At 48.3% G+C, this 19,681-nt stretch overlaps 1 protein-coding gene across 7 annotated transcripts in view; it reads left to right on the top strand.

Moving 5' to 3' along the window:
- Positions 1-19,681, top strand: part of CASZ1 (castor zinc finger 1) — a 262,171-nt gene that overhangs the window by 229,235 nt on the left and 13,255 nt on the right. For 5 of the 7 annotated variants that reach the window (XM_008167238.4, XM_008167240.4, XM_008167239.4 and 2 more), the window contains 6 exons: positions 2,362-2,503; positions 4,170-4,233; positions 7,057-7,217; positions 14,877-14,999; positions 16,676-17,011; positions 19,243-19,441. In XM_008167238.4, coding sequence (XP_008165460.2) covers positions 2,362-2,503; positions 4,170-4,233; positions 7,057-7,217; positions 14,877-14,999; positions 16,676-17,011; positions 19,243-19,441 — 1,025 coding nt within the window. The remainder of the gene's footprint in view (positions 1-2,361; positions 2,504-4,169; positions 4,234-7,056; positions 7,218-14,876; positions 15,000-16,675; positions 17,012-19,242; positions 19,442-19,681) is intronic. The other 2 variants (XM_042852914.2, XM_042852912.2) reach the window with 2 other exon arrangements.

Raw genomic sequence — 19,681 nt, 5'->3', positions numbered from 1 at the left:
ACCAGCCATGCCTCCGGAGACCTTGCCGACATGCACCCCTGATCAGAATCTTTTTCAGTTCACCAGGAGCATCTGGTGAGGTTGAACTTCTGCTCCTCAGGAAAACAGGGCAAGGATGAGGAGTATTAGGAGAGAAACTGGACCTGGCCTGGGGAAAAGGACAGCAGTAAGGACCTTTCATTGCTTGGTCTGTTGTTGTAGCAGGGGTAGTCAGTTATTGTTTGGCAAAGTCCAGATTTCTTGGTAAAGGTACAGTCAAGGTCCAGACTCCAGAGACAATAATAAAAAATAACAATGATAATAAGTAAATAAAAAGATTTCGGGGTCTGTTCAAAAGTGCCTGGAGGTCTGGATTTGACCCGTGATCTGGCTATTGACTACCCCTGCTGGAGATGATCCATTAAGCATCAAGGGGGCTGTGACTGGGTCGTTCTGCATAAGAAAGAAGGCTGCACTCCAGGGAAGGCAGGGCTGGCCTGGAAAGGGGAAAAGGACTGTGAAGCCAGTGAAAGGCAGAGGGGAAATGGAGTCAGAGGGTTCTGTATCTAGCAGCTTTTCAGGCAAGCGTGAGAACGTGAGAGCTGAGCTGCACTGAATGACTCTCTCCCCCTCACCTTGCACCTCTACTGCGGTAATTACAGGACAAACAACAGTGATAGCTCTGGATCTGTGCCAGGATGTGTGCTCCTGTGAGCCGTCCAGCCCACCCAGCGCTCTCTTCTCACTGTGGCTCGTTCTAACTCCTTCATCTCCCGTTTTCTTTTTCTCTCCTTGGCTTGGGGGAGGGGATGAGCTTCTCCCATTGAAGCATCTGGTTGATCCTCTTAGGAACCACTGTGTTGGTTCTCAGATGGGACATTTTACCTTCCTGGGTCTGACAGGCAGGTTGCTTTCCTTCCCTCCCATCCTACTCACACATAGTCCCTTGACAGTCTGCAAGGAGCAGCCTGAATCCACGGCAGAGTGGATCCCCCCACTGGGACTAATGAAACCGTTCTTTGCTGCCCTCTAGAACCTAAGTAGACAGTTCATTTGTAGCCATCCCTTTCAGCCAGAATATCTCAGGCCCCTTCCGACGAACAGGGCCAGACTGTTCTTGATGACACCACTGTAAATCCAGAGTAACCCAACTGAAAACAATCAAGTGCCTTTGGATTTACACTGATGTGACCAAGAGCAGGAGCTGGCCTGCAGGCCCCAGCGACCTCAGACTCTGCTCCCACAATTCCTCTTTCCCCTGAGGTCATTGAAAACCTTTCCACTGTCTGGTGCCTGAGGCAAGCTGGTTGGGTCTGGGTGTGTCACCTCTGCCTCCTCCCCCCTTCTCAAACAAGAGTCCTCTCTTAATGAAGAAGAGATGAGAGTGACGTGATCTGGTCAAAAGGGGGGGAAACTTTGAAATATTTTTCCCCTTCTTATTAAAATAATTCTTTCCTAAAACACAGAAAGGTCATCGAGGGAACTATTTCTTTTATTTTTTAATAAAATGCCACTTGCTGTCTGTGAAACAGTTCACCGTCAGCGGTAGTGCCTGAGGGTAAATTAATATTTTAGTCACTTGGGGATTGCGGAAAAAAGCTCAGTGGACATGTTCCTGTCAGCAACTTTTCCCCCCCTTTCTTTATCCTCCTCTTCTTCTTTTTTCTACTTCAATTTTTCTTACTTTCTTCTTTCCCACCATTTTTTCTTTTTTCCATCCTCCTTTTTTTTCATTCCCTTAATTTAAAAATTATATATTTCACATTTTTCTCATTTAAAAAATATATATATTTCCCCCTCTCGTTGGGACAACTTGATGGGAGAGAGGTCACGCAGTTTGAACCAATCTGATTGGCTGTCAGCTTCAATAGACCTGACACAGCAGATGTTCCTTCTGGGCATGCTCAGTGGAGGGCCGGAGCGGTCGCTAAGGCAACGGCGAGATTGGGGAATGGAAAGGGGGCTTGACTAGCAGTCGAAAGCTGCCACATTGCCTCAGCATTAACAGAGTCTTTAATAAACGCTTAAGAGGCAGCCCCGCAAATTAGTTATGACAGTTTGTGCAGAGAATCAGGTCTCCCCCACGCTCCTTCCGCTCTTCTCCTTTAAAGGGCCCGTAGCCTGGACAACTTTGACATAATTTTGCAATAATTATCACTTGAAGAATTTCCATGCTGGAGTGGACGTCAGAACCCATCAAGTCAGCCCAGCGATAAATGCTGACCAGCAACCCGGGTGCTTCCCTTCCCCCCACTTGTTTTTTTTTTCTTCTCTCCCATTATTTGGTGGTGGTGGTTTAATTCATTTATTTGCCTCCATCGCCTCTTTCTGACACCAATTTGTGTATTTTTCATGATTCTCTTTGGTCTCTGTCTCCTACAGGGAACGGGCAACTGATGACTCCCAGCCGGTTCAATCCAGTTCAAATGAAGCAGGAGCCCGTGGAGAGTGTGGTATCCTCATCCCCGGCAACCCAGGTTTCCTTGCAGGAGCACAGCCTGGACCTGAGCGTGAAAGATCATGGGTGAGAAGGAGAGGCTGGGATACTTGGCTCCATCCACTGAGGCTCTCAAAGGCTATTCTCACATCCAGTAACACAAGGGAGAACGGTTTGATCTAACTTGTTTTACCTGTGGCTGCTAACTTGTGCTGAGTCAGAAAAATCTGTAAATTGCAAAGTGAAGAGCTTTAGTGTGCCCTGGACGGCTCCTTCAACTTCCCAGGGCGTTATAAGGTGCCTGTCCTCGATGGCATTCTTTGCACTCATAAACTCCCATTGACTTCACCGGGCCCTGTTTATGGATTGAGAGCCCCTGTAACTTGGAACACATCCTCCCTTAAGTTAGAACACCAACAGGCCTCTGGCCAACCTTCTTCCCCCAGCATAGTGTTTTTGCAACCACCGTCAACGCCATATATTTGATTGAAGACTAATGATGTGTCTCCATTAAGGCCCTGATCCAATGCCAGCTGACACCCATGAGAGTATTTCCATTGACTTCAGTGGGCATTGGATCATGGCTGAAGCAAGGAAACTGTTGGAGAAACATCAGCTGCATGAAACAGCTGCTTGTCTCGCTCATCCTTGCAGATGTTTAACACATCCTTACAGCCCTGCAGTTTTTGATAGCCATGTTGGTGTATTCTGGGAATCATGAAGCACCTATCCAACAGTGCCTGAGAGCAAGAGCTTTTGGGTCATTTTCAAAGAAGGACTGCATTGTGGAATGAATGGCCTTTGGGGGACTGGCTGAACCAGGGCAGCCTGCAACACCTGTGGTTTCCTCTCCATACTGAGGGCAGGTCTTCACTACGGGGGGGGTCGATTTAAGATACGCAAATTCAGCTACGCGAATAGCGTAGCTGAATTCGACGTATCACAGCCGACTTACCCCGCTGTAGGGACGGCGGCAAAATCAACCTCTGCAGCTTCCCGTCGATGGCGCTTACTCCCACCTCCGCTGGTGGAGTAAGAGCATCGATTCGGGGATCGATTGTCGCGTCCCAACGGGACGCGATAAGTCGATCCCCGAGAGGTCGATTTCTACCCACCGATTCAGGCGGGTAGTGTAGACCTAGCTTAAGGTTCAACCAGGCCTGAGCAAAAGACTTTGTCCCAGTTGTTGTAATCAGCAAGGTCCTGCTAATGCTTCAAAAACACCTGGATTGCCCTTGTGTGTGTGTGTCTCAGACATTGCACTCTAGTATCCTAGACTTTTTTTTGCAATGCCTCTTCATCTGCTATAGAGAGGGCCTTTCTCAATTCACAACTGTCACCCTGTGGTTTTGTTATAGGAGCCCTGAGTGTTCTGTGGCATGTGTGTTTTAACAGTCCTGCCTGGCCTGGGGCAGGACAAAGAGTAAAGCAGAGTGAGTGAGAAATGAGCTAGGTATCAGGTGATGAGGAGGGAGCTGGGCTGGACACTTGAGGTGTGAACTGGAATACTGAATGGCCAAGAGATCCATCTTAGTTCTGGAAGCTTGAGACCCTCTTCTCCTGCATTCTAGCTACCACATAGAACTTGACCTGCCCGAGGGAGAATGGGCATCATCTCTTCCTCCAGATGCAGCAGGTGGGAAGTAGGGGAGGAGGGGGGGAGAGGACACAATTTGAAGGGAGAAGAATTAATCTCAGTGCTCACGGTCCCTGTGCACGTCTTAACTAAACCCTATTGGTTTGTGTGTTCCAGTAATGAATCAAATGGCCACACAGTCTCAGCAAATTCATCTCTTTTATCCTCGCTTATGAATAAGGTAAGAGCCATCCATCAAACGCCTTTCATTCCCCCCACCAAGAGAAATTAAAGCCGCGATGGCAAGGGGGGGGAGATGCGTTTGTTTTTTAATGTTTTGCCTCTAATAAGATGAGTTTGTACCATTTAAATTTTGAGACCATTTGTCATCGGGTATAATTTCAGAGCCCCTGCTTACGAATTAATTTAATGAACTGGCTGAAGAAATATATCGCAGCCCCTGACACCTTTTTTTTTTTAATCCCTTCTAGACAGAGGAGGGCTCGAAAGAATTTTTTAAAAATTTGATTTCCAGAACCTGGCGACTTCTCTCTCTCTCTCGCTTTACAGTTATCTATTTTATTTATTTACTGTAAAACATTTGTTTCATGGCGGGCGAGTTTGTTTTTGTAAAAGAGAGCAGAAGAAAAAGACGAAATTACAAGTTTTGAGCAAAAATCATCAATTTCCGCCTTTCTGGCATGAGTAATGGTGTCCAACTGAGCCTGTTCTACCACGCTCTGGAATATTTACTTTAAATAATGCACGGTTTCTTTTTCTTTCTTCCTTAAATTATACATCATCTCAAATATATTTTTCCCTTCCACATGATAAATTTTACTATAGCGAGATTAATTTTGCTACTGTATACAACTGCATTAGCGATTAGGGCAGCCTCTGAGCCACGCTTTAATATCCTACTATGTGATAGGCTTTAGAGGCATAACTACTGCCATCCCCTTGGCTCTGGGCATTATATCGAGCAAGGCTATATAACCCTCAAGAAAGGGCAAAGTGACTTTGTCTAGTGCTCTCCCTCCTCCTCCCTCTTTTCTTCCATTGGCCTTTTACTCTCCATTTTTTCGTTTTCACTGTATGTCACTTTTCTCCTCCATTCTGCTTTTTCCTCCATTTGGTTTTCAGTGGTTTCTTTATCACATAGTTACACACATGCACTCTCTCTCTCTTTATACCTTCCTCCCCATAGTCTGTGGTCCTGGCTCTGCAGCTCTTACTTCTGAGAATAGTCCCACTGGGTCAGAATCTCCATTGCCTGGCATCTTGAGTCATCCTTAAGGCCCCAGCTGAGGAAAGCTTAACTTTAAATCCCATGGAAGTCGATGGATTTAAGCACATGTTTAAAGTTAAGCACTTGCTTACATGCTTTCCCAAATCAGGCATCTTACTCCTGTGCAAAATAAGTGCAGCATGGGTGTAAAACACTAGTGAATTAGATCGGTATCATTTAACATATGCACAGGGTTAAATGGTGTCATAAAGTGCAAGGCAAAGGAGAATCTGATCCATTGACTTCAGTGGGACTATTCACAAGAATAAGGGTTACAGGACTGTGTGGGTCTCTCTCTCCCCCCTTTGTCTGCTCTATGTCTCTCTCCTTATTGAGGAATCCTTTCTTTCTTTGTGTGAATTTCTCTTTTAAAAATGCCCTTCCGGGAAATTGAACTGAGAGCTCCAAAGGTTCCAAAGAAATAAGACAAACTGAATTTCCGACTCTCAGCCTCTAAGGATATGTCTACACTGCAACTGGGAGCGAGACTCATGCTAGTGGAGCTTGAGCAAGTGCGCTAAAAATAGCAATGTGGCCGTTGTGGCTCCGGTCCAGATTCAGGCTGGCCACCTGGGCTCAGATCCAGTTGCGACTTGAAATCCTGAGCCGCTGCCAAAGCTGCAACATCCACACTCGGGCAAGTCTGTCTACCTAGGTTGGGAGGCTCACTCTCAGCAGCAGAGTAGACATAGGGTGAGAGTTGCAGTCTCCAGTTAAGAGATGTTTTGTAGCAGCAGTAGCTTCACCTTCTGGCGGTGTTTACAGAGCTTCAGAATAGCCAGGGGTCCCGTAATGTACGGCAGTTGTTATGCAGTTTATTCAGGGTGGCTGTCAGGTTTAGTTAATTAATGTTTATAAAGGGTTTTGAGATCTGCAGATGGGGGGTGATTTCTAAATGCAAAGCTTGGGCCTGATATTGCACTTTATTTGTGCCTGGAGTTCCACTGACTTTACTGGAGCTATTCATGTGAGTAGGTGAGCTTGATTGAATTGTGGTATTATATTATATATTATTAGGAGATAAAGTTTGCTGGCTAAGCATTATTAAGTAATTTCAGTTTTTCAGCTTATATGTCTTTTTTTGGTACAATCTATGCCTGATCCCACCATCGCTCTGTACTGGAATCAGTGAGAGTCTCTCTCTCTCTCAATACACGTACACACTCACATGTCCCTGTCTGTACATAAAACACAGAGGCTGAAATCATGACTCCACTGAGGTCATTAGGAGTTTTCCCCTAGACTTAAATGGAACTGGGATTTTATATATCCTTTAAATAAATATATCTTACAATCATTTTATAAGACAGAGTGCCGTCCTGTGGTTAGAGCAGGATGGTTAGGAACCAGAATTTGTGTTTCCTTTACTGACTCTGCCACTATGGGGCTCAAGTCACTGAGGCTCCAATCCTGTACTGGAAACATGGAGTCAAGAGTTTTCCTTTAGGCACGGGTCCATCCACCTGGTTCTCAGTGCAGGGCCCATTTCTGCCTCAATTTCCCCATCTGTAAAATGGGGATAACGCTTCCACACCTGATGTAGGGGCTGAGAGGATTTGATGAGTGCCAAGTGCTTTGAGATCTTCAAATAGAGGGTGCTGGAGAAGGGCGATGATGAGTTATTGATTTATTCTGGAGCAATGTGCAGCCTGTGCAAACTTCTTGCCTGATCTTTCCTTCCAATCCTGAAAACGTGACTTTTCATGGTGTACTTTTGAGTGGAGCCAGATTGGCCAGTGACTCGTGTCTGATGCTGTGTCGATGTTCTTGCCACAGATGAACCAGGCCAATGCCAGCCTTGGCAGCCTGCCAAGCTTGAAGACAGAAGGAGATGGCAACCAGGCAGGGGCTGGTGAGCCAACACAATACCTGGGCAAAGCAGTGAAGGCGCTTGTTCAGGAGAAACTCTCTGAGCCCTGGAAGATGTACTTGCGCAGGTAAGGGAAGCGGGAAATTATTTCTTGCACAAAGGGGCCAACTCCTCCTGTAGCAAGTTTTAAGACCACTTACAGTCCCACCTGGATTCAATGCAGTCAATGATATTTGAATTTGAGGTCCTGATCCAATGAGATGCTGAGTATCCCTTGCAATGCACTGAGTCCTCTCAATTCGCTTTGACTGCAGGGCGGAGAATTAGGTACTTAATATCTTGCAAGAGGTGCTCAGCACCTTGCAGGATTGGGCCACAAGTGTCCCTTGGGTGGTATCTAACAGCACAGACTGTCATGTGGCTTGAATGCTATGGCATGCACATTCATTCTGAAACCCTCCCCCGTATACCAGGCAGTGAATCCTAAGGATATCCTGTAGCTGTGCGCTTCAGCAGTGAACCAGTGTTTGACCATGCACAGTTAATACATGAAGATCACAGTAGCCTTGAGAGTACTTGCTGTGGAATTAGCGCCTCTTGTCTGATTCTGTGAGTGGACTAGTGATACAAAGCAGGGAGCCCAGGGGGCACTGTGCAGACAATTGGTTCTTGCTCTGAGGGACTGTTTTTCTTGTCGACAAGGAGGCTTGCAGGGAAAATGGAACAGGCATAGAACTCACCCACACAGAGACACATGCACATATGTGCCCAGACTGACACATGATTTGAGTACACATGGATATGCCCAAACAGACATGAATTGGTTTGTGCTCTGACAAAAACACACTTGACTACAAGTGCCTGTGAACATATTATAGGATTGTAAACATTGAAGATGGGAAAGATCTCTGAAGTCCAACTGCCGGGCAAGTGCAAGATCAATCCCTGCAGTCTGTTTGCTAGTGTTTTATCCAGTCTAGTTTTAACTATGCCAAGCAATGTAGTTCTCTCCACGCCTCTTAGAGGATTATTTTACTACCTAAAACATTTCATTGTCAGGATACTTTTTTTCTTGATATGCTGCCTGAATTTTCCCTTTCTTTATTTTGTTGCAATTCTCCTAATTATACCCCGTAAACCACAATAGTTAATTCCTCTTCTTGCCTGGAATTTACCCCCTTCAAATATTCACAGACTAGTAGCATATCATCATTTATCCAAGCTATAGTGATTTAGTTGTTTGAATCTCACTTTGTAAATCAGTCCCTCCGGGCCCCTACTCATTTCTTTGGTTTGGTTCAGTTTGATGTGGGGTTTGTTGCTTCTCTCTGAACTCTCAGGTGTCCAGAAATGGATCCCCTACTCCAGTGCCACCACACCATAGGGACTGTAAGGTCCCTGCTTTGTGTATGCAGCCCAAAACTGCACTGCCTTTTTTGTATCCATCTCACATTGCACACTTGTATCACGTTTGTTGTGCACTGTGTCTCTGGGTCTCTCATTGCAACACTGCCTTCTAGGTTCCTCTCCTAGTGAATGTCCCCCCCAGATGTATTAGTTGCATTTTTCCAAATATGAATCTCAATTTGTGACCCCCCCCCCATCTCTCTAGGCATTATTGCATTATTTCTCTTCCCTTGCACTGGTACTTCCAGCTCCTCTGTTTAGGATCATCTGTGAATTTGTGAATGTGCTGTTTACTCCTTCTCCTAGATTACTAATGAAGATGTTAAATAAAATCAGACCTAACTCAACTGATTCTTGCAGCACTCATGAGCTACCTCCTTCCAGCTCTGTACATTGCAGTTTGTCATTACCCTTTGTTCATGGTCCTTCAGCCAGTTTTCAGTCCGTGTGGCAGTGTTCACATCCAAGCCAATTTGAATTAATTTTAAGCATATGTGAGACTCTGTATCAAAATGCTTTACTAAAGTCCAAATATATTGCAGCCCTTCATCCACTAATTGTATAATTCTATCAAAAAAAGCAATTAAATTTGTTTGGCAAGATTTATTCTTTATAATCCCCATGCTGTTTATTGCTCATGGTTCCTTTATCCTCTAGATGTTTAATGATTTTCTCCCCTCTCTTAATATTTGTTCCATGACTTTACTGGAAAGAGACACTGAGACCAGAGGTACGATAATTGCCAGGATCATTCTTGTTTTTTCCTTAAAGAATATGTACCATATTTGTTTTTTCTAGTCTTCTGGCACCTCCCCAGTTCTCTATGACTTCAATATCAGTAGTCCAGTAAGTTTCTGAGTTAATTCAAGCATGCTCTCAGATGACAATCATCCAGACTGGCTGATTTGTGCATAGTTACATTTTCTAAGCATTCCCTTATCTGCTTTTCTGTAAGATCTTCATTTCATCCTAACTATCTGCTTTGTCTTTATTTTTCATGTTAGAGGAAGATTTTAAAAGGCGGTGGAGTAGCTCATCCATTTTTGAGACATAACCCGCCAACGTCATTTTTAATGGCCCTATTTTCTCCCTAAGTATGGTACCTCTTCTCCCTGATAAAATAACCCCTTTAGTTTACATTAACTTGTGCTGTTATTGCTCCTCTTATCAGGGCCTCACTCTCTCTTATCTTCTCCTTACAAGCTTTAACTGACCCCATGTATTCTGGATCCCCTGCCATTTTCCTTTCCTAGTACAAGCTTTCTTTTGTTTCTTTTAACCTCAGATATTTAAGGTCCCACCTGGGACCACACAGGCTGCTGCTTGTTTTTGCTTTCCTGATCTTCAGAGGAACTGTAGTCTGTCACACCTTAATTATGAAGATTCCCCAGTCCTTCCACACTCAGGGAGGTTTAAATACTTCCTGCTATTGCACCTTACTCATTAGGTTTTTTAAGTCTCTGGAATTTGGGAATTTGCTTTCTTGAAATCTCATACCCTTATGCTGCTATTCCTCACTATGGTGAATCGAAGCAGCTCACAGTCACTGGTACTGGGCTTCCCTATTATTCTTGCCTTCTTGATTAGTTCCACCCTGGTGGCAAGAGGCAGCTCCTGCAAGGCTTCTCTTCTGGTTGGAGCCTCCCACTTTCTGCACCAGAAAGTTGTTTCTTCTTCGAGTGATTGCTCGTGTCCATTCAACTTAGGTGTGTGTGCTCGCCACATGCACCAGTGCCGAAGTTTTTCCCTCAGCAGTATCCGTAGGGGACTGGCTCTGGCGCCCCCTGGAGTGGCATGCATATGCCGCGGCATATAGGGCACCACCGGCCCCTTCAACCCTCAGTTCCTTCTTGCTGCCAGTGACGGTGCATGGGACTGGTGCTGCTTCAGCTAGAGCTGTTGCTTTTCATTCGTTTGAACTCATTTGCCTGGCAAATATTACTGTATATAGTTTCCCTCTAGTTTACTTCAAGCGATGTGTTAAGTTAGAGACTTAGTAGGTCCCTAAAGGGACTTCGCCTCGGGATGGGGCATGCCCCGGTCCCAGGCTTTAAAGCCTGCGATCGCTGTAAAGGGCCCATGCCTATTAGTGAGCCACAGAATAGTTGTTTACGGTGCTTGGGTGAAAGTCACATTCTTGACATGTGCAAAATCTGCAGGTCCTTCAAGCCCAGGACAAAGAAAGATTGTGACATTCGTCTGAAGGCGCTCCTGATGGAGTCTGCCCTTACCCCGATGCCAGAGCAGCGCTCCGATCTGGCACTGAGCACCGTGACCTCGGTGCACAGCACCCTGCTGGTACTGTCTACGAGCCGGCACTGGTCCCCTTCCATGGCTCCAGCCAAGAAGCCCAGGAAGAAGGGGCGAGGAAGGTCTCCAGCTTCCCGCAAGGGAAAGGACAAGTCTGAGGTGGCCCAAGGCCCTGTCTCGGGCACCTCCTCACCCCCTTCGGGATCCCGGGCCCCAGCTCAGGTCGAGCGGTGTAGCCCAGCCCACTCCCCACCAGCTACCCCAGATAGCAGCGGAGGTCCTCATCAGCTGTGGGTGCCATCCACGCCGGAAGCCCTCCAAGTGAAGCAAGACATGATGTCCCTCCCGGTGCCACCCACTCTGGACCCTGCGGGTTCCCAGCCGGGGTAAACCCGCATTGGGACCACCACAATCTCCACCTTTCCGGCAGCACTCCCTGCCAACAGTCGCCCTCTTGCAGCCAACACGCTTCTGACCATGATAGGCAGAAGCTTCATAGCCCCATCTGGTCTCCGGACCTAGGACAAGGACAGAGAGGCTCAAGGCAGAGCTCGCTGGTGCAGACCTCTGGAGGCACACGCCCCCCAGCAGGAGTTTTGGAGCTGGCGCCTGGAATCTCGGCAGCACCAGTACCGCTCCAGGGACAGGTTGAGGGATCAACGGTACCATTCTCTAGACGGTTGCCAATCTCACAGGGCGGCATCACTGTGTGGCTACATCTTCATGACGCCAAGCCCGCTCTAGTTCCCGCTCCCGATCCCAGTACCGCTCGTTAAGCTTGAGGTGTAGATTGCCAGCCTGGGGCTGTTGTGGATCCGCTGACCGCCACTGGTCGCCGAGGCCCTGATCCAGACGCTTGTCGAGGTCAGCCAGATTCAACTCCTGGAGGGGCAACCGGTACCAATCAGCCCCGTCTTGGTCACAGGAGAGCGACTGCTCGGGCTTTACCTCAGGTTAGGAGCAAGATTCCCTAGCGGCGGGACAGGCTCCGGTACCTACAATGCAGACTACGTCGGTGGCACCACAGCTGGGCCCATGGCCTCAGACTTGTCCAGGGACCACCTGGAGAAGGTCATCACCATCCCCACGATGGTACTTACCTCGCTGCAATGGTGGACCAACCCCGGGAAAGTCCTGGAAGGAATTTCCTTCGTCAGCACTCCTTACTCAGTCGAGTTGGTTTTGGACACTTTGGACCTCGGCTGGGGGGCACAATTCGGGATCCTCCAGACCCAAGGTATGTGGTCCCCAGAGGAGTCGACACTACACATAAATGTCAAAGAAATCAGGGGGGTGCGCAGAGCATGCGTGGTCTTCTTACCTCACCTGTCGGGCAGAGTGGGCCGAGTCCTCACAGACAACACAGCCTTGATGGTCTACATCAACAGGCAAGGCGGAGCACGATCCTTGGCCCTTTGCCAAGAGGCACTCCATCTCTGGGACTTCTGCATCGACCACGGAATTCATCTAGAAATGTGTCACCTTCTGGGTGCCAGGAACACGCTGGCAGATCACCTAAGCAAGGACTTCTCCTCTCACCATGAGTAGGTGCTTCACCCAGAGATAGCCGGCATGATCTTCCAGAGGTGGGGAACTCCCCAAGTGGATTTGTTCTCCACCAGGCAGAACAGAAGGTGCCACAGGTTTTGCTCCAGATGGGGTCTGGGCAAGGGCTCCCTCTCCGACACCTTCCTCCTGCCATGGGCAGGAAGCCTGATGTACTCATTCCCTCCGATTCCGCTCATCAGCGAGGTCCTAGCGAAAAATCAAGAGGGACAAGGCACAGGTTATCATGATCAGCCTGGCGTAGCCTCGCCAGCACTGGTTCGGGACGCTATCAAGCTTGTCAGCGATCCCTCCCTAGCCCCTGCCGAACCGACTGGACCCGCTGTCACAGGATCATGGCTGACTCTTGCACCCCAACCTGGCGTTCCTTCACCTCACGGCGTGGATGTTGCGTGAACCCGGATGAACGGGCCTGTTTGGACGGGGTCCAGAAGGTCCTCCTTGAGAGTAGAAAGCCCTCAACTAGGCAGACCTACCTGGCAAAGTGGACATTTGGGGCATTCTTCGGTGCAGTCCATCTTGGACTACCTGCTTCATTTAAGAAACCAGGGCCTGGAGTACTCCTCTATTCGGGTACACCTGGCGGCCAATCAGCCTTTCATCTGCCAATCCAGGGGCAGACTGTGTTCTCCCATGACATGACAGTCAAGTTCCTTAGAGGCCTTGAGAGGCTCTTCCCTCAAGTCCAGTCCCCAGCTCCTCAGTGGGATTTCAGCTTGGTTCTGTCCAGGCTCATGGGTCTGCCGTTTGCGCCTTTGGCCTCATGCTCCCTCTCACCTATCATGGAAGGTAGTTTCCTCATGACGGTGATGTCGGCAAGGCGAGTCTCCGAGCTGCAAGCCCTGACCTCAGAACCACCGTACACAGTGTTCTATAAGGATAAGGTCCAGCTCCGGCCCCACCCGGCCATCCTTCCCAAGGTGGTGTCCACTTTCCACATGAGCCAGGACATCTTTCTTCTGATCTTCTGCCCTAAGCTCCATGAGACCAGTGAAGAGAGGCACCTTCACATTATGGACATAAGAAGGGCTCTGGCTTTCTACCTAGATGGGACAAAACCCTTCCGTAAATCGACTCAGCTTTTTGTCTCTGCTGATAGGATGAAGGGCCTCCCAGTGTCCACGCAAAGGATTTCTAACTGGATCACCTCTTGCATTAGGACCTGCGACGAGTTAGCGGGAGTCCCTCCGCCGCTGATCGTCAGAGCCCACTCGACTAGATCGCAGGCATCCTCGGTGGCCTTCCTGGCACATGTTCCAATCCAGGACATCTGTCCTTGGTGCACACGTTCACGGCCCAGTACGCCATCACGTAGCAGGCAAAGGACGATGCTGGGTTCGGCAGAGCTGTGTTGCAATCTACATGTCCGTGAACTCCTTACCTGCCTCCAAGGGTAGTGCTGGGAGTCACCTAAGTTGAACAGACATGAGCAATCACTCAAAGAAGAAAAGACAGTTACCTTTTCTGTAACTGGTGTTCTTCAAGATGTGTTGCTCATTCAACGACCCGCCCTCCTTCCCCACTGTTGGAGTTTCTGGCAAGAAGGAACTGAGGGTGGAGGGGGCCACTCCATATGTCCATATGCCACATACGGACACTGCTGAGGGAAAAACTTCCAGTGCATGTGGTGAGCACACACACCTAAGTTGAATGGACATGAGCAACACATCTCAAAGAGCACCAGTTACCATAAAAGGTAACTGTCTTTTCCTGTGTATTTTTGGGACTTTCTGATGATGCCTGTTGGTCTGTATTTGTTACACAGTAGACATCTGAGAAGTTACAATCCCCCTCGAAGGTGCTACACTGCGGTTTCAAGTAGAGATGTAGAAAAGCCAGGACATTTGGCTCTAGATTCAACCCCTTCCCATGCCCTTCAATGCCTTCTGAGTTAGAGGGTGTGGCTTTGGACCCACTTCAAGTTTCAAGTCCCATTGGAGTTGGCCAAGAGTTACTCATTCTCTCTGTCCTCCTGTCTTGTTAGTCTTTGGTTTGTACTTCTCAAACCCTGACCTCTGGCTCCACCCCCACATTTCTTCCTTTTTTGGCACTCCCATTGCCATTCTAGCTGTGAGAATCATCCCATTTGGTTTGAGTGGTGCTCCCTAGGTCAGAATCCCCTTCCAGTTTCATCTTCTTTCTTGCTCCCCAGGCCCACTGCTTTTGTGCACAGATGCTTTAGAACGTTACTACTCTTCATCGTTTGTTTCAGGAAAACTCCACAGCCTGCTCCTATTGAAGTGAATGCTAGTTTTGCCATAGACTTCAACAGGAGAGAGTTAAGGCTCCCAATTTGTATGTTGAGGTACATGCCAGGTTCTTGTAATTGAGCAATAGTGCCAGAGATATCCTTCGCGCGCGCACACACACACACAGAGTGACATCAGAGCTGTGGCCTGTCCAGCTCCTCGGTTCTAGGAAGTTAAAAAGAAAAGTTGAGATGCTATGATAATATAAATAATAAATAACACTAATGTGCCAGTTTGTTTCCCCACAATTCCCTTCAAATGATGCTGCCACCAAAGGGCTCTTTGTAAGCCATGTGCTTGTCTTCTTTGGCCAGGTTTGGTACCAAGGATTTCTGTGACGCCCACTGCGACTTCCTCCATAAAGTGCATTTCCACTGCGTGGTGGAGGAATGTGGTGCCCTCTTCAGCACCTTGGATGGGGCCATCAAACATGCCAAGTAAGTGGAGGTTCAAGAATCCAGAGACACGCTCCAGGGAAACCCAAAGGTCACACAGTATAGGCAGCCTGGGGCGGGGCTGGGGGGTTCATTCTGTAACTGCCTTTATGAGTGGGGCTGTGGGTTTGCAGGTTGGCTGAGAGGGCAGCAGTTGGAGCATCCACAGGCCTGTTTTAAACATATCCGGCTGAATTGCCTGCAGAATAGCTGGGCGTGCTCTTTAATTTTCAGTGACTCACAATAAGTGTGCACCGGTGTTGTGTTCAGCCTTTGGCAAATGTGTGTCTCATCTGGTCTGCAGTGTCAGCAGGGCTGAGAAGTGGCCAGTCCGGTTTTCCCCTAAGCTGCCCAGGAGACTGTGCACCAAGAACGCAGCTTCCCAGCATTGTAGAATTGTGCAATAAGAATACCCACATAGGAAAGACAGATGGGAGCACCGTTAAAAACTCGCCATTCACTGCCCTGGCACCTTTCTTGGAGTGGTGTTGGCAGCGCTGCAGTCACTGCAGAGTAGCAAACGTTGCATTTTTAATGGTGCCCACTGTATTTGTCTCGCCCTTGTCTCTGCAAATCCCGTTTAACAAGCACCTTCCCTGATTACCCAACACAGGAGAGAAGCTGCTTTCTAGGTCCCTATTTCCATTGCTCTGTTTGCTTTAAAGATCTTCGCTCCGTGTAGGCAGGGGGCTTGGAGTTGAGGATTCAGCCAGCCCAGCCCTAACATCCCTCTCAGCATGGGCAATATAGCCTATGGCCCTTCTTGTCACCCTCAAAGTACTTTGGAGAGCAGTGGATGGGCAAGACTGAGGCAGCCAAAAAGTACTCACATATGGGCCAGATCCTGAAGTCTATACCACACCCAGAACTCCAGCTGACTCCAGCGTGAGTCTTGCATAAAGAAGGGATTTGGCCTTCTTTGGGATTTGGCCCCATTATTGCTACAAGGAAGGAAGTGAAGGAAGGATTGGCCCCAAGTTCCGTCTGCACTATCTGGAGGCAGAGAGATTAGAAAGTCTAATAGATATTTTCTACCCCAACTTCCAAGGGCCACTTCCAGCAGTCCCTATTCAAGCACAGTTTTTATTGAAGTCAATGGGAGATTTGGCCAAGTAAGGACTGAGCCAGGACTTCAGGGTGTGGCCATATGACTGTGGAAGTCTGGATAGTTTTAAATGGAAGGAAACTCAGCGCAAACAGAGCTGGAAAGACCTGCTAGGCCATCGACTCCTCTGTCCAGGGCAGGATTGTTTCCTGTTGCATTTCCACTGCTTTCTTCAGCCTGTATACCAATGTCCCAACCAGTGGGGTTTCCATGCCTTCACAGACTCGTGGCTCTCACTGGCAGGAAGATTTTAGACCTACATGGCTCACCTCAATCTTAGCCCATTGCTCCTAGCTACACCCTCATGTGCCTCCTTAAATAATTCCTCTCCCTGTTTGTGAGCAGATCCTGGGGGGACCTAAAGTCTGTGGGAGCCTGGGGGTGCTCAACAGCTGTCCTGCACGTCTCAAAATTTGGGTCATGGTTTTACACCTGTCATGTACTCCGAGCTTGTTGTCATATTCCCTTGATCACCACTTAGCCAGTCTCTCCATAATCTGCTCTTTTTTAGTCAAGGACTCAGCAGCGTGCACTTGCTCTCTCTAATGTGAACGGTTGTCTCTTCCCATTGCAGTTTTCACTTCCGAACAGAGGGTGGAGCTGTGAAAGGAAACTCTGAGTCTCCCTTCCCAAGTGCTGCAGAGACCAAGACTTCCTTGGCCCCCTCATCGCCATCCACTACTTCCATCACTATGGCAAGCGCTCCCACCCTGGATGTGCCCACTCCGAGCCCAGCGACTGTGCCCTCTGCCCCCACATTGCTAGCTTGGAAGCAGCTGGCTTCCACCATACCCCAGATGCCTCAGATCCCAGCACTGGTGCCTAACCTGGCAACTTCACCCTTGGCAACAACTTCCCTAGAGAACGCCAAGCCTCAGGTCAAACCCGGATTCCTTCAGTTCCAGGAGAAGTGAGTTCCTTGGGCAACAAGGGGATGATTGTCCTGCCTGCCCCAGGAGCCTCCATGTGCCCTCTTCAGCCAAAGAGAGTAGACAGAGGCTTCTCCCTCCCCACTTCACCTCTGTTCAATGCTTGATCAACCACTCTATGTCCACCTGAGGCTTTCACCTTGCGGCTGAGTGAGAGACAGATCCAATGAGAGGCGATTTATTCCATTCCCCAGGATGCTCTCAGCACTTCCGCCCCTCCCACAATCTTGCAGAAAAGCAGCAATCCCAAATGTTTGAACATGTTTGGGAATCCTTTTAGATAAAGTCGGGGGCGGAGGGTAAACCTGCTGACATGTTGTCTCAGTTTTGCTGCTGTACCTCCAGGGGTGTGAAAGCAAAGATACTGGGCTTTGCATTGGAACTGAGGCCAAATGGTATGGGCCAGAGCACTGCAAATCCTTCAGAAAGAAACCCCTGGTTGCCTGGTTCCAGGCTTTGTTGCAAAGCTAGACTCAGGCAATGTTTGCAAAAAGTTTGGTGAAATTGGTCTGGGTTTGAGGCGAAGTTGGACCAGGTTTGGGATGAGTCTGGGCAAAATTGGGCCAATATGTGATGAAAACTAGGAGAAATTAATGAGTGATTTTTGACCTGAAACTAGGTGAAACTTGCCATTTCCAGCTATGTTTCGCTCAAAGCAAGGACTGATGTCTGCAAAGCTAAATAGGAATGGGTTTGTACAGACCCCTGGGAAGGAAATTGCTCTCGGCTCTGCCCACAGTAACACCTGCTGCCTCTTTGTTAGAACGTCAAATCTGTATCTTGGACTATGCAGCGAATCTTCCTTTTCTCACTAAAAATTATAAACTGGAAAAAAAGAAAGTGCTCAGACTCTGATCAAACCAGGAATGGGGGGAGGGGAGCAGATATCCATCACTTCCTTCCTTGGAAGAGCTTTGGCATCCCAGCTGGGCTGCTGTGAAAGGGTAGTAGGTCTCCTGAAGTGCTTTGCTCCCATTTGCAGTGTTATTTGCTATTATTTACAAGGTAATTCAGGAGCTAAGCATTTGCCTAAGTGCAGCTGTAAAATAACAACACCACTTAGCACCTTGTTAGAGTTTTCTGCTTTGAAGCCGTTTGCAAACATTCATGAAGCTTCATAACACTCCTGGGAAGCAGGCAAGTGTTATCTCCATTTTACAGATGGGGAAAAAGAGGCAGAGAGGTTAAGTGACTTGCCCAGGGTCAATGAAAGAGTCTGGGTCGCATTTGGGATTAGAACACTGCAGCTCCTGGCTCTCCATCATGTGCTTAGGCTGGTAGGCCATGTCTCTCTGGGCCAGTAATTGACCCACTTATGTCTTCTTTCAAGCAAGCTTACTATAGGAAGCCCCTGTAGCAGGGCAGGTAGCACTGGGAACTGTGACTTGAATGCACAAGACAAGTGTTTGGCCATCTTATATACTAAGCCCTAGAAATTCCCCTGAGTCTATATTTACATGGCCTCACAGTTTGAACTATGGGGGTATGAATTGCCACACGAACACATGTGCTGCGTTGCAACTCCCCCGTGTGGACACTGCAGGTGCAACCTAAAAGGTACCTAGTTTGCAGTGACATAGTCCGCTTTAAACAAGTACCTTTTCGTTTGCGCCTGCAGCATTCACCTGGGGGAGTAACACAGCTAGTGTGCACTGCAATTCACACTTCACAGTCTGAACTGTGGGGCAGTGGAGGCAAGCCCTTAGAGTTCACAAACTGCAGCCGTAAAACAATGGAACGTGACTGCCCTGGGAGAGGCACCAAGGCCATTTAGGTCATCAAATAAATCAAGGTTGCACAAATTTCTTAGCCAAGGGTTATCCTGGCAATTTGCAACATGCAGCCCGAGTGCTTCACCTAATCTGTGCAAAAAATGGAGCCAAGCACAGCTCTCTTCACCCATTAACAGAAAGAATGTGGGGTCAACAGGTCCCAGCATGATCTGAAGGGAGCCACAGAGGCTCTAGGTCCCAGCATGCAGTGCTCCAGCTTCACACACTCCTGTCAAGAGCATGCACTGCCTGCTGGGGCTGGTAGTGTCTGCAGGCTGCAGCTCCATGTTAACGAGGCTGGATATGGGAGCTCTGTGGGCCACATGTGGCCCATAGGCTGCACTTGGGCTCCCCCTCAATTAAATGAGTGAATGTTGGGAAAGAAGCCAAGGGGTGAGGGAAGAAATGAGGATGATGTCTGGATTTTGGCTGTGTTCCAGTGACCCCTGTCTGGCGACGGACTGCAAGTATGCCAACAAGTTCCACTTCCATTGCCTGTTCGGGAACTGCAAGTACGTGTGCAAAACCTCTGGCAAAGCAGAGTCGCACTGCCTGGACCACATCAACCCCAACAACAACCTGGTGAATGTGCGAGACCAGTTTGCTTACTACTCGCTGCAGTGTCTCTGTCCAAACCAGGTAAGAGTAATCCAAGAAGAGTGCCCATGGAGGTGGGCCAGGCAGGGGCTGTGGAGGCGAGGGAAAGGAAAGGAAAAAATAAAAGCCTGGCAAAGACAGGAAAACAAAGTGGGGTCAATTCATCCCTTTGTGACTCTGCTGAACCAGTGAATGAATCTGGCCTCTGATGCACAGAGCTATTTGAAGGGTATAAACTAGAGGGTGCGAGACTTGGAACTTGGGAAATCGGCTCCAGACCAA

Source organism: Chrysemys picta, chromosome 21, assembly GCF_011386835.1.
Source record: "Chrysemys picta bellii isolate R12L10 chromosome 21, ASM1138683v2, whole genome shotgun sequence".
Lineage (NCBI taxonomy): Eukaryota > Metazoa > Chordata > Testudines > Emydidae > Chrysemys > Chrysemys picta.
The sequence above is the reverse complement of the archived record's forward strand: the minus strand, read 5'-3'. Positions and strand labels throughout refer to the sequence as shown.